Consider the following 13,436-nt stretch of genomic DNA (forward strand, 5'->3'; position numbering starts at 1 on the left):
TAAGCGTATGGGGTATAATTTCCGAATCATTTACATTTGTTATTCTATGTTCAGCATCCTCTGCGAACTAGTCAAACCCGCCGTGTGGTTTTTGTCGTAATTGGGGAAATACCGGAAACTCCATGGACAATTAAGTGATTAATTATGGTCTAACATTTACTATGAAAAAAGTCAGTCAGCATGCGACCCAGTGGAAGATTGTATTTGCTGACAAGGTCGTTGTATCGACCATAGACTTTAAGAACAGATGACTTTAAACGAGACTGTTGATAGTCCTGTTTTATCAACTTGTTATTCATGAGCTTGCCTCGCCTTAGAAACTTTACATACAAAAGGCATGCCCTTGTGTATCGAATTAACTGAGATTAATCAATATACTTTATACAGGTAAAGCGTATCCTGTATTTTTGACCCATGTTACTTGTTATTGTCTTTAAATTGTATTTCAATGTGAAGACAGAAAATGTAGATATTAAAAACAAACAGGGAAGAAAATATCTACTTACAGGAAGTTTTTACTATTATCTAGTTAAAAACATAACCTCCTATCACTTCCTATCATCTTGCTATCTGCTATTTGTAAGTCATTTCATGCATTGCTTAATGCCACTCTTAATTGTTTAAAGATCTGATCAAACCGCCTTAAACACAATTTTAAAGTAAACATGTGCGAACATATTGACAACGAAGCAATTTTATATTTAACTTCCCTTTTGATAACAGTCAAAAATGGGTTTCATTTGGGCGTTCTTATTTCTTTTCCAATTCTGTTGCTTGGGAAGAGCTTATGGTAAGTACATGTAAATAACAATTAACTAATGATATTCTGTGCTGGTTTAACTTGTTCAAGTTTCCTATAGGTCTTTGATCAAATTGTATGATATTGTAAAATGCTTTAGTGAAAACACGTTAATCCAAAAAAGAAAAAAAAGATTGTTAGTGGTCACAGTCTAACCGCATTGTCCAATTTATTCGATAATATACGTCCACAGACGATCGAAATATTATACATGAAATAGATCATTTTGAGCTAGTATTTTACATCATTGTCGTTAAATAAACTGTCTGAACCCTTATTGTTTGTGAAACGATACGAGTTTTTCTACTGGTATTAAACAAATGTTGGCCTTCACGACAAAGAGGCATCCGTAGATTACAAATATTCCTTCTCTTAAACAAAATTTTGTAGCCGGATTATAAACATATGGGGTATATTGGTGTAATTGTATCATTATCAAAAAGAGATCTACCTCTGTGCATTGACGCAACTGAGAGATCACTGCAAGTAAAAAAAAATTAAGCTTACTCCATTATCTAATTATCCTTTGATTTAAGAATAAGGCTAATTTAAAAAATGTAAGACATTCACTTCTGTTGCATAATGCAGAATTTGAAACTGTAAAAGAGTTGGCTAATTCGGGTTATACATCCTGTTTTTAGCATACTGTAAACGTTTTGAATTTGTATTCTATTAAGCGTCTCTGTTTATTGTGCTCATTACCATTTTTTTGTGGAAATAGTCATTTTTAAATAAATATTAAAAAATCATATTGTTCAAAAAATTATTCTCAGCTTTTAAATATCTGAAATATCAAAATTTCAAAACATTTGTTCGAAAATGAGGAAAAAAAATCGTAGCATGTCTACATTTCCCCCTCTTTCTTTCTGTATTTTAATACTTCTTTCAATAGAAAACATTGCGTTGAACAAGCCAGCGTGGCAATTGCATCCATTCCCTAATTCTGCATGGGGAGCGAATCGAGCTGTTGACGGCCGAAAATCAGACTTGTCTGCTCATGGAGGACAGTGTACGATATCAGCATTGGACCAACCAGAGGCTGAATGGAGGGTGGATTTGGGTGGAATTCTTAGTGTACATCACATTTCTATACAATACAGAACAGACGGTTACCATTGGGGTTAGTGTGTCTTTGATTTTTTTTTTTCTCGAACTATTTTCTTGCTTATGTTGCCAACTATTGTCACATAATTTCTTAAAGGTGGCTCAGTACACCTTGAAATTGATTCTCAAATCAGATGAAAGTAACTTGATTACATGTATGACAAATACGAGTAGTGTAATGCATAAGCAGTATATGAATGAAAAAGATGGTAAAATAGGTGGGAGCTATTTATAGTTAGTTTTTCTTTTTAATAAGCAAAAGGAAATATTTTTAACAAATGTAACAATTCAAATTAAAAAAAAAAGCTCGTCTGTAACATACTTTAACGTACTCTAGCGGAGTTTATCTTTGATGTAAGTTTTCGACTCATACCGGAATTTTTTTTTCCGTACATACGATAAGATATAACTGTATTTTATTTGGTAAAATGGCATAACTATCAATAAATGCTGAAACAAATGTTAATACCATTCTTGTCGTACATTTAAATGTATAACACCTGGTGCATTTATAGACAAAATCAACAACTTCACCGGTAGATTCCTTGGATTCTCGGTGTACATATCAAATACAACGACCAAGGAAAACGGATTTCTCTGTTTCAAAGACACGAGCTTCACAAGAGACACGATACCAAATCATGTCAATATAACCTGCATAACACATGGCAGATACGTCATCTATTACAACAACAGAACCACTCCTCCCTACCCTGCTGGTTATTCAACCGACGGTGCATACAACGAACTCTGTGAAGTTGAAGTTTGGGGTATTTAAATATGTTTGCTTAATCAAAAGAATCATCAAAAATATGCCACTTATATACATTAATGTTGTTGAATTTCCTTGTCTGTGAAAATTCAATAGGGCCGTGCTTGAAAACGAGAACCAACAAAACATAACTGATAAATGTAGTTTTTTTATTTCACGTTTTTCGTGGCTGATTCGTCATTTAAAAATAAACATAAACGGTTCTAACCTGGGATTGTGTCGTTTACATTTAGTAACACTTATTTTTTATCTTTTTTTAAATTTTCAATTTATTCAAAACTAAAAGATAACGATGTTTTTTTAATACAGTATTTGATTATTCCTGTTCTGTTACGCGATGCTGATTGATAAATTGCGATTCTTGATATGTCTAGGTTGCTCAAAACCAGGTTATTATGGAATGCACTGTTCTTATCCATGTCATCAAAAATGTCAGGAAAGTCGCTGCAACATTGTGGATGGAACATGTATTGGATGTGTTGATGGATATACCGGACCAACGTGTAAAGAAGGTAATATCATTAGATTCAAAATCATACATGTACAATACAAGGCCAAACCAGAAAGTTGCATATATAGGACTGTTCTTCGCCATATTCTCAGAACTGTCACGGATATTGCTGTAATAGTGTTCGTGCAACGTGTCTAGTTTGTGTTGATACCAAGGTTCATCCTATGATGTTGAGATCTAAGATATAATAATGCAAAAAGAGATGCGTCATCTTGTTTTCTTCTACAAGTATGAGAAGCACTTTGAAAAATCTACAAAATTTACGCCAGGACTAAATTGGTCATAGATGAAATAATCATAGGTCGATAAGACAGTATAAAAGAAATTAATACAGTGTACAGGTTATCATGAAAAAAGTACTGTAAATCAGATACTTATTTGTGTTATACTGAATGCTACATGTAACTGGACACGCTATAGATCCACCTATTGCATGAACATGTCGATAGGTCGAAATTTACTGTACAAACAGTACATGGAAGTTGTGCAATTTCGTTTAATAAATCAACACCAATGTTGGAACAGTGTTGATGATATAGCTAAAGATATAGTCTTACTTTTTACTGCCTCGGTTTGTGATATTTGCAGAGTAAACATAAATCTAAAGTGACTTGATATGGGTTTTAAATTGCAGAATGCATGAACAACACATACGGATTAGAGTGTAGAACAACATGTGGACACTGTAGAGATGGACAACAGTGTCATCACATTACCGGAAGTTGCCCATACGGATGTGACAGGGGAATGTATGGCGTCAAATGCAATACAGGTTTAGAATTTATTGTATATGACATTAAACGAAACTTATTACTATGCCAAAATATTTCTAAAAGAAGTTTTCTAGACAATAGACAATAGACAGCGTTGACATTAGAAAATTGATACTTGATGTTACCTTATATATGGTCACTGTTCTGTTTCAAGGATGTCCAAATGGTTACTATGGATACAACTGCCAGTATAAATGCAGCATTAACTGTGGATTTTCCGGACTTTGTGACATAGTGACAGGGCGATGTGAAGGAGGATGTCAAAGCGGGTGGAAAATACCGAACTGTGATGGTTGTAAACAACTTTTATGGAAGTTCTTAAGGGCTTTTGTTGTGACCTTTGTCATACAGTAGTGGAATATTAATAAAATAATATTTCTCTAGAAGTGATAGAATTCTAAAAATAAAGTACTTCGTGGTATTTTTTTCCTTATTTTGATTCAAATCAGCTCATTAATAATGTGATACATTTAATTGAGAATTTGTTTTCCTTTCAATATTTTACATGATATTTTGTAGAATGTATCGATTCTAAATATGGATTTGATTGTTCTCAGTCTTGTGGACACTGCAATAAGAACAAACAATGTCGTCATACCAGTGGTTTGTGCCCTTATGGATGCGACCCTGGTTATACAGGAAGTCAATGCATACGGAGTAAGCATTTTTTTTTTTATCAAAAGAAAAATACTTTAACTTGTTGATTGAACTATATTTACATTTTCCAGTGTCTTTGCTTGTGATAACACTACGTATTGATTTTGTACTATTTAACCCTTAGCTTCAAATGACGCCAAACTGAGGCGCTAGCGGGGTTTGCTTATTTATAAATAAATATTTAATCGTACGATGGCTTTAAATTATTTATATATAAGTAACAAGGAATCATTTTTTGAATATTAAAAGCTGATAATTTTGGTCTAGGCATGATCAAATCTATTATATAGCCCTTATAATACTCAAAGAATGATTCTTTATTCCTTAGATAAATCAAGTCTTTTTGACATTTTTTATACGAAAGAATTTCATTTAATTCCATACAACCACTCCAATATAAAGTCTTTTTTTGTTAGTGGTGAAGGAATTTAATCGTTCCTTTTTTAATGGAAATTAAAATTAATTAAACGCACGAAAACAATATTAACAACAGAAAATCATTTAGTTGTATATAAATTGTGTAGTATGTGGTAACAATACATATGGAGCGAATTGCTCAATGACTTGTGGAAACTGTTCATACTTGTATGGAGAGCAATGCAATCACGTGACTGGATTTTGCCCACGTGAGTGTATTCTTGGATTCCAAGGTGAAAGATGTGATGAAGGTAACTCATTTGCCTAATAACTATATTGCGAAATGCATAAAACGATCAATTGTTAAATGTAAACAATTTGACATAGCAATGACTCATTGCACTATTTTTTCAATATTGTTATATTTGATAATGATTCAATTGTAGCACAAGATTCAATTCCGACAACCAAATCAAATAGTATACAAGAACCTCTTCTTTACTCCTTGGCTTCATTGTTTTGCATCAGCATTGTAGTTATCATGGTTTTGGTAGTAAGGTCGGTAAAAACCTCAAAGCAATTATTTTAATATTAGGTATGGTTGCTTTTTAGTGTTTTAAAAACATCTCAAATCATTTTTTTTACAGAAACAGAAGGATTCATATGGATAAACAACAGCGTAAAGAAGACTGCATAGAAAATATATACGAGAACACATTCAAAAGTCCAAAAAATGTGTATAACAAGGCAATGGAAAATAGTGAATATAACGAACTGGGAGAATTCAGTGAACGTTCACTTTACGATAAACTGGACTGAAATGTAGCAAATAATACTCTAATATAGTTAATAAGATTCTTGATCGATTAACATATAGTATGAAAATATCTTTACAGAACAACGATTTTCAAATATTCCAATATTCGTCAGTTTTTGGTGGACATTTTTTTGCTTTTTATTCTACTTAAATGTACGACAAAAAAGAGTGAATAATTTTTGCTTGTGTGTGTGTGACCATCTTGCCATTTTGTCAACCAACACTGCGGACTTAAAAAATTCATGTGGATGTTCTAAACATTCTGATCAAAGGAACACTCAATCAATGTTTGGTATCTTATTAAACCTTATCTTGAAATAAAAGATTTTTGTTTGAAAAAAATTGAATTTAGTTACAATAAGTATAGTAATAAAACGTTCATTAAATATAGAATATAAGAGTGTATATTCGTGTAATCATGTTTTTTTTAGTCATTGTGTAGATTTTCACTCAGAAAGCAAATATATTTTACGAAGTAAAGCCGGGGGAAATAGTTGCTGTCTTTCGGACAATAAATTTACAATCGCCGTTAAATCCAGTAAATAGGTATTTTATTATACCGAAGAACTTGATTTGTCAGCGATGCAATATTTGTTGATGAGAATAGAATTTTTTTTAGAGTTTTCGGGCATATGATTAAATGCAGTGACTTGGATTACCCCAGAGGTTTTCCGATTTCAAATTGAGGGAAATCGAATGCCGCCAGTAAATAGTGTTAATGACTATTCACAATGAAGAGATATAACGGAAACGATGTCACGGTTTAAATAAAAGCATGTTAATTCGTAGTAATTTTATAGAAAACATATTTACTGTTGTATAATAAGAGGGGAACATGTATACGTTCGCGTGTTTGTTATTCCGAAATTCATCGAAAATTAATCAAGTAGGCCTACATGTAATTTGGTTTGTTTTAAAATATCCTAGAATACAATGAAACACCCACAGTAAATTAATGTTTAATTACATCAACAAACCATTTAAAAAATATCAAATAGCTTCAATGGTATTATTTAAACTTTATTTTAAAAGCATAGTAAGCTGGGTTCCGTTACCTATCTGCACTATTAATATGTGCATTTTTGAATTTACGACTTAACAATTACAGCGGTACCGGACACCTTATCGAAAAATAACTCATCGAATGCTACAACTCATCGAAATTCAATTGATCGAAAGTAAAACTCACCGACGCGACATGTCAACGAAAGACAACTCGTGCATGACGACAACTCATCGATGTAAATTGAAATAAAGATAAAATTATTTAAACGCTTTTCAGGTTATTGTCTTCAATTTATTCTTAGTCACGATATGGCTGAGGGAGGTAACAATGTTACATTTATTCCTTTGCAAAGAAATGAAAACCAATTATCCTACAATGGTTTTACATTTGTGATTGGAAAAATGAACAAAATGTTATTAGAAGTGTGAAATTAGCGATTGTAAAGGGCGATGTATAAAAACTCAAAATGTTATTAAAGAAACAAAAGACCACTCCCATGGCCCCGACCCTGTTTACATTAAAGTAGGTATCTTAATTCCATTAAAATTCAACTAAATGAATTAAGAATAACGTTCTTAGTAAGTACATATACCGTTTTTAATTTTAACTTTAAGTTTCTACATTTTCACTTTTATTTTTACTTTCGATAAGTTTCGATGAGTATCGATGTACTGTCGTATCCATGAGATGTCTATTCCATGACTTGTCGTATCGACGAGCTGTCCATTCTGTGAGTTGTCGCATCGATGAATTTTTTCGATGTCATAGACCCTCGATGCAAACAAAAACTGTTTAGTTGCATTAAATACAATATAGGGAAAGAATATTCAAGTTTTTTTTACTGTAATCCAATCAGTTTGGTATTCTGCGACCATTTTAATGATACAAGAAAGTAATAGTAAGTGATACATGTACAAGTACATGTATCGCAATCAAACAATTTTTTGGTTTGTCTATAAATATAAATGAACGTATACAACAGGAAAAAGAAAAAGGGAAAAAAGCGGGACACTGTCTGTCAAACAGTATACAGACTAACATCAACTGATATGAATTAGGTGGTCAGTTATCTGAGGTCATAACGCTAGAAATGATTAAATTATAACATCATCATTTACTTATAAACGCAAGTAAAGATGCCGAGGAAAAATGTTTCACTAAAGAAAATAGAAAAATATACATTCTAAGGGTTCATATTAAAGATAAACTTTAAACAGGCACATTGGAACATAATGTTTTTGTTTTTTTTAATTTGATTTTTCTGTCTATACATTAAACGTTGAATGGAAAACTTTTACAAACATGTATATTTTAAATAACGAAATTGCCAGCTACAAATTTAAACATACACGTTGAAGTGCGTCGTCACGCTCTTAAATAACTCATGGATAAGTATACAAACGAAACGTTTTTACTTTAGAGATTGAATTCCCTTTATAGTGAATTGTATATTTACTAAACACAATTGCACTTACTTTTGGACTCCTTATCGGTTTTTAAGGCAATGCAACTGTAATCTATATATAACACAGAGGGTTAAAAACAATAGACATGGATGCTTTTTTATACACATTTTTGCAACCATGGACTTAATTTGTGTAAGCGTAAGTGCAACACATAGCATATAGCTTTGTGCAAATTACAAAACGGGTAACATTTCCAAGTTCATGGATTTGCAAATTCTTTGTCTACACGATTGGTGCTATGCTGAATCACTCTATTATGATAATGACAGCAATTGCAATAACAGCATTTCATCGGATTTCCCAATTTATTAAGTGCCAACGCAAAATATATCATTTGCAGATCTTCTTTGCAGGAGAAATGATCTTTAGTACGATCTCATAGTCCAACATCCTTCGTTTGTTTCGTTTTTTCAACTGTCGAAGTGAACAAAGAAAATGTTACTTGATTCAAGTGTATAACATTGATAAAGATGCACGTACTTTGAATAAATGGAATTTATTTTTATTGCAGTTTTGTACGCAAAACGGACAAAGAAGCATAAGGGTTTACATTTTACTGTGATTCATGAATGGACGAAACACAAAAAAAACCTGTGATATTGGTTTTGCGATTTAATATCAGAGCCAAAAATGAACTATAACTGATTTTACCTTGACAAATTAATTGCAACTTTCATGAATCCTTTGTTACGATGAAAATCGATAAAAATAAAATTTCTTACGGAAATCTTAAGCTTTCCTACAGTTATTGTAAAATGTTGTAATGAAATTAATAAAACTTCGCCTAACAAAATACATATATTTTTTAATCAATGCATTAATTATGTTTTCTTTATAATATAAGGTGTGGTTAAGCAGAAGTCAGTTAGTGTAGGTACATTGAAAACGCAGTGGCCTAGATTATTCGTGCGCTGCTTTGACCTCTTTATGCAGACAAATGTCATGCAGGTATACCAGCAGATTTCACAGTGTTTCATGAGGGGAAATATTTGATAATCTAAATAAGTTACGTTACTTATTAGTAGGATAATACACAATCGGTTTATTTAAAGATTTGATTTTTTTAGAAGGGAAAAACTGATAATTTGCAATTAACAATTAGAATTAAATATCACCGATTTTCAAGGAACTATTTTAAATCTTGTAAAGGCATCAACCGTTTTTTCCCCAAAATACTTAATTAAGATAAAAAAGGTAGTTACATTTTGCCATTACTTCATATTAAATTTATGCACTCTATAATACCGAACAAACTTGACTAAGAATGTAAAAAAGTGTTACTTTACACTAAATTTCCAAAATTGAATGATTCAGATATAACATGACATGGGATAAAGCTAAAAACGAACTTTTACGGAGGATGCTAAACATACTAGATAGGTAGGTCCTCCGTACAATAACAAAACGATGAGATACACTTATGTCAATGTTTCAGGACCCAATACGTACACTGTAGGAATCAATTTCATGTAATTGAAGAACAAATGGAACAACTTCAATATTTATATCCAAAATGTTTATCAGATTGGCGAAGAATTGTTGATATTTTGATAAGACTTTAGAACTCTTTCGGTCATTAAGATTTAAAGAGCTGGTCCTTTAATAATGGTATCATTGCAAAGATCTTATCATCTTATCATTTGCAGTGATCTTTCTCTATGGGTAAATGCTCATCTTTTTAAAACAATTTAAACCTATTAAACACGTTTTACCTTTAACTGATCAGCAGTGGACGAAGTATATTTTAATTTTTTAAAAATCATCATAATTATGCATTTCATGGCGTTGTTTGTCATAAGTTTCTGGAATTTATTTAGCGTTGCAAAAACGTACGGTAAGTAAACCTACAATTTTCTTTATCATTAACTTTTGATAAATTTTGTTTGTGAAGCATCCTTATGTCGATGTGAAGAAATTGATGTTACTAAGAACGTACATGCAAATATGTTCCGTTGCAATGTTTTTCCTTTTGATGTTCAGAATATCGGGATTCTACTTAATCTGTTATGTTGACTAGTCAATTTGACATTCATTGATTTAAATTTTTATCGATCAAAGTGTATTGATTGACACAGGATTCATAAAAAATATAAGATACAAATATAAGATGAAATTCTAATCGGTTTTATTTATCATGAAAGCATTGTTTTTTTATACTTATCAATAATTAATGAATGAAGTTGTAAGGAAAATTAAGGATTCAATATTGGGTTGCGGCATGTATTTTATGCAAATGATGCGTAGCTGCTAGCGTCTTGGTTCGCTTAAAGTTAAGGTTATTACTGTAAATACTCCGATTAGAGATTGGAATGGTATTTTACAAAGAAAAGATCAACAAGCGTTAAGAGTTATTATAAATTTTGCAACTTATACTGTATATGCATTTGTAAGTTTAATAAAGCTGAACACAATACCGTATATATTGTAAAGGAAATCCTTACTCACGTATGAAATCAACTTGGGATTCAATTAGTTTTAAACACCACTGTTTAATTTATCGACATGCATATGAGAAACTATATTATTAAATATTTTTGGTCGTCTTCAATTTATCTAAAACATTGAGATGATAATGACATGTGTTCAAATATTTATATTGTTTGGCAAGTTAGAAGAAATAGTTTCAAAAATGCAAAATGGTGATGAGGTAAATAGACATGCATTTGGTTATAAATAAATACCACCGTAATGTTTAATGGTTAATCAAAGCATATCCTTAAGACGGTTATCCTACTATAAAAATTGTTATCATTCCATAGTTATGTGATCCGCATTGTAAATGCCCTAAATCCATGAAACACGGCAACCTAGGTATTTAAATTCAGATTGCCTGCGGCGAAGATTCAAACTCATTTAACACGTTTAATCTAGTTATTAAAACTGTCAATAACGAACATTTTTTTGTACTTCCTTTATAATGACAACATTGGTTGGTTTGCACTTCATTGCGTTTATTACAAGGCGTATATTTATGGTTACAGTGCTTTTAATTGTTTCTTCTTTGTCAAATTGATTTAATAAAATTTAAAAGCAAACCAGAAAATCCTCCTTGTTTATTTGCACTGGTTACCTACACAACATTTAGGTGATTGACCTACTGGTTTAAGAATAAAAAAGAACATTGTAATTAAAGATCTCTAACATAGAATAAATATTGTTGTTTTTTTGTTTTTTTTTTCATTATGATTAATTTTTTTAATGTGATTTAACGTCAACCTGAAAATCCTCTTTCGTATAAATTACTTTTGACATCTGTTCAAAATTCAGCTATGTTTTGTTAACGTTCCTGCTAACATTGTGACATATGACTATCAATTATAGAAAATATTGCCTTGAATAGACCTGCATGGCAGCAATATCCTGAGTTTCCAGGTGTTGGACCATTTGACGCGGATCGTGCTGTAGACGGAGATAAATCATATTTGTATGTTCACGGAGGGCAATGTACGTTATCCAAATATGAACGTTCAACAGCAGAATGGCGGGTAGATCTGGGAGGAGTACTCAGCATACACCACATCTTTATTCAATATGCAACGAATAATGTTATATGGGGTATGTATTTGAAAATATTTTAATTCATAAAAAAATAAACGTGCTAGATCATAAAATGCATTATTATAAATAAGTCAAGGCACAATTTTGCTTTGTATTATTTTTTTAAAAATGTAATCAAAAAAGCAAAACTCAGCACAACTTTAAGGGGCGAATGTAATTAGTTTTAATAAGCTCTAGTAGTATTAACGATAAGGTTCTTTTAATTAGATAGGAATAACACCTTGACCACTAATTTTCTGGGATTTTCGCTCTACGTATCAAACACAACTACCAAGGAGGCTGGGGTACTTTGTTTTAAGGACACATTCTACACAAGGGATACAATTCCTAACCCCCTTAACATATCATGTCGTCTGAGTGGGAGATACGTCATCTACTACAACAACAGAACCCACTTTCCGCTACCTGCAGGATATAGTGCTTACGCCTCCAATGATTTATGCGAAGTAGAAGTATATGGTGATTTGATTAATGTAATTTATCAGCAATAGAGATATTTAACTGTGCGTATTTGTAAAGTTAATTTTTTTTCTTTCATGTATTCTGTTTTACTTATATCTATGTTTTTAATAATTGTTGTAACATAAGATGCAATAGGGCATCACATAAACATTTACACAATCAAATACTACACAGAATTAACTCTTGGATTTACAATTTTTTGATCAAGGAGCATTATATGAAGAAATACCTTCACTGTGTTACGTTTATTGTGACTTAAGTATAGAATTTTTATTACACAGCTAAATACTTGTTTGCGAAAGGCTCGTTCATACTTCTGTCATAGTAAATGTAACTTTTTTAAAAATGTGAAGCACATGCACATTAAAAGTTTATGAAATCCATTGTTCTAATTCTTACTTCATTTTAGATAAACATACTGTGAGTTTTTCTTTCTTTTTTATTATTATTACTATTGCAAGAAAAGAATCATTCCTTTTCCTTCGATACTCTTATTCACAGGTTGTCCGAATGCAAGCTACTACGGGGAAAACTGTTCTACATCTTGCCATCAGAACTGTTTGGATGGACGGTGTGACGTCGTGGATGGAACATGTCTAGGCTGCATTCAAGGATACACCGGATTGACTTGTGATACAGGTTGTAATACAATTGTAATTAATATATATTTCTACGGAAAACACCACCTTTTTATGTATATTATATATTTAATAAATTGATAATATTATAATTGCAAACAAACTTAGTATAAATCATTTTGAATATTCAAATTTTGATTTATTTCAAACTTAAAAAAGACGTGAAGTAATTTCACACTTATCTTATTATTGCTTAAACGCTTTAAAAAATGTATACATTGTTGCATATGTATGTGTGAAAGACTGTGAATTTGTGTCGCTGAAATAATACACTCAACGTTTCGCCTCAGACTTTCAAATATGCGTTTTGCATTCTTGAAATTTGTTGCTGCTTTTCATATTTTAATATTATCAACTTTTCAGCAGATCTTGAGTTTGAATACCGCATTTTTCGTAAAAACTTGTAATACAAATATATTTTTAAAATGATGTTGTTTACAAAAATCTGAATTATAAATTTATCTTCCTGTATTTTGTTAATATGCAAAATAGTTATGATATTGTATTTGCAACCGT

The 13,436-nt window shown here is 31.4% G+C and overlaps 2 protein-coding genes across 2 annotated transcripts; both read left to right on the forward strand.

Annotated features, from left to right (window-relative positions):
• Positions 1 to 637: 637 nt before the first annotated feature.
• LOC128170513 (multiple epidermal growth factor-like domains protein 10) lies at positions 638 to 5,972 on the forward strand. The gene is made up of 10 exons (XM_052836293.1): positions 638 to 790; positions 1,692 to 1,919; positions 2,419 to 2,673; positions 3,050 to 3,187; positions 3,821 to 3,958; positions 4,114 to 4,251; positions 4,479 to 4,616; positions 5,141 to 5,284; positions 5,420 to 5,531; positions 5,621 to 5,972. The coding sequence occupies exons 1-10, from the start codon at positions 730 to 732 to the stop codon at positions 5,790 to 5,792; spliced, it is 1,524 nt and encodes a 507-aa protein (XP_052692253.1). The 5' UTR covers positions 638 to 729; the 3' UTR covers positions 5,793 to 5,972.
• A 4,050-nt stretch (positions 5,973 to 10,022) lies between these two features.
• On the forward strand, positions 10,023 to 13,001 carry LOC128170542 (uncharacterized). Its single transcript, XM_052836326.1, has 4 exons — positions 10,023 to 10,096; positions 11,584 to 11,817; positions 12,028 to 12,279; positions 12,784 to 13,001. Exons 1-4 carry the CDS (start codon positions 10,033 to 10,035, stop codon positions 12,999 to 13,001), a joined length of 768 nt encoding a protein of 255 aa, XP_052692286.1. The 5' UTR covers positions 10,023 to 10,032.
• Positions 13,002 to 13,436: the final 435 nt, after the last annotated feature.

Source organism: Crassostrea angulata, chromosome 2 (genome assembly GCF_025612915.1).
Source record: "Crassostrea angulata isolate pt1a10 chromosome 2, ASM2561291v2, whole genome shotgun sequence".
In the NCBI taxonomy this organism is placed as follows: domain Eukaryota; kingdom Metazoa; phylum Mollusca; class Bivalvia; order Ostreida; family Ostreidae; genus Magallana; species Magallana angulata.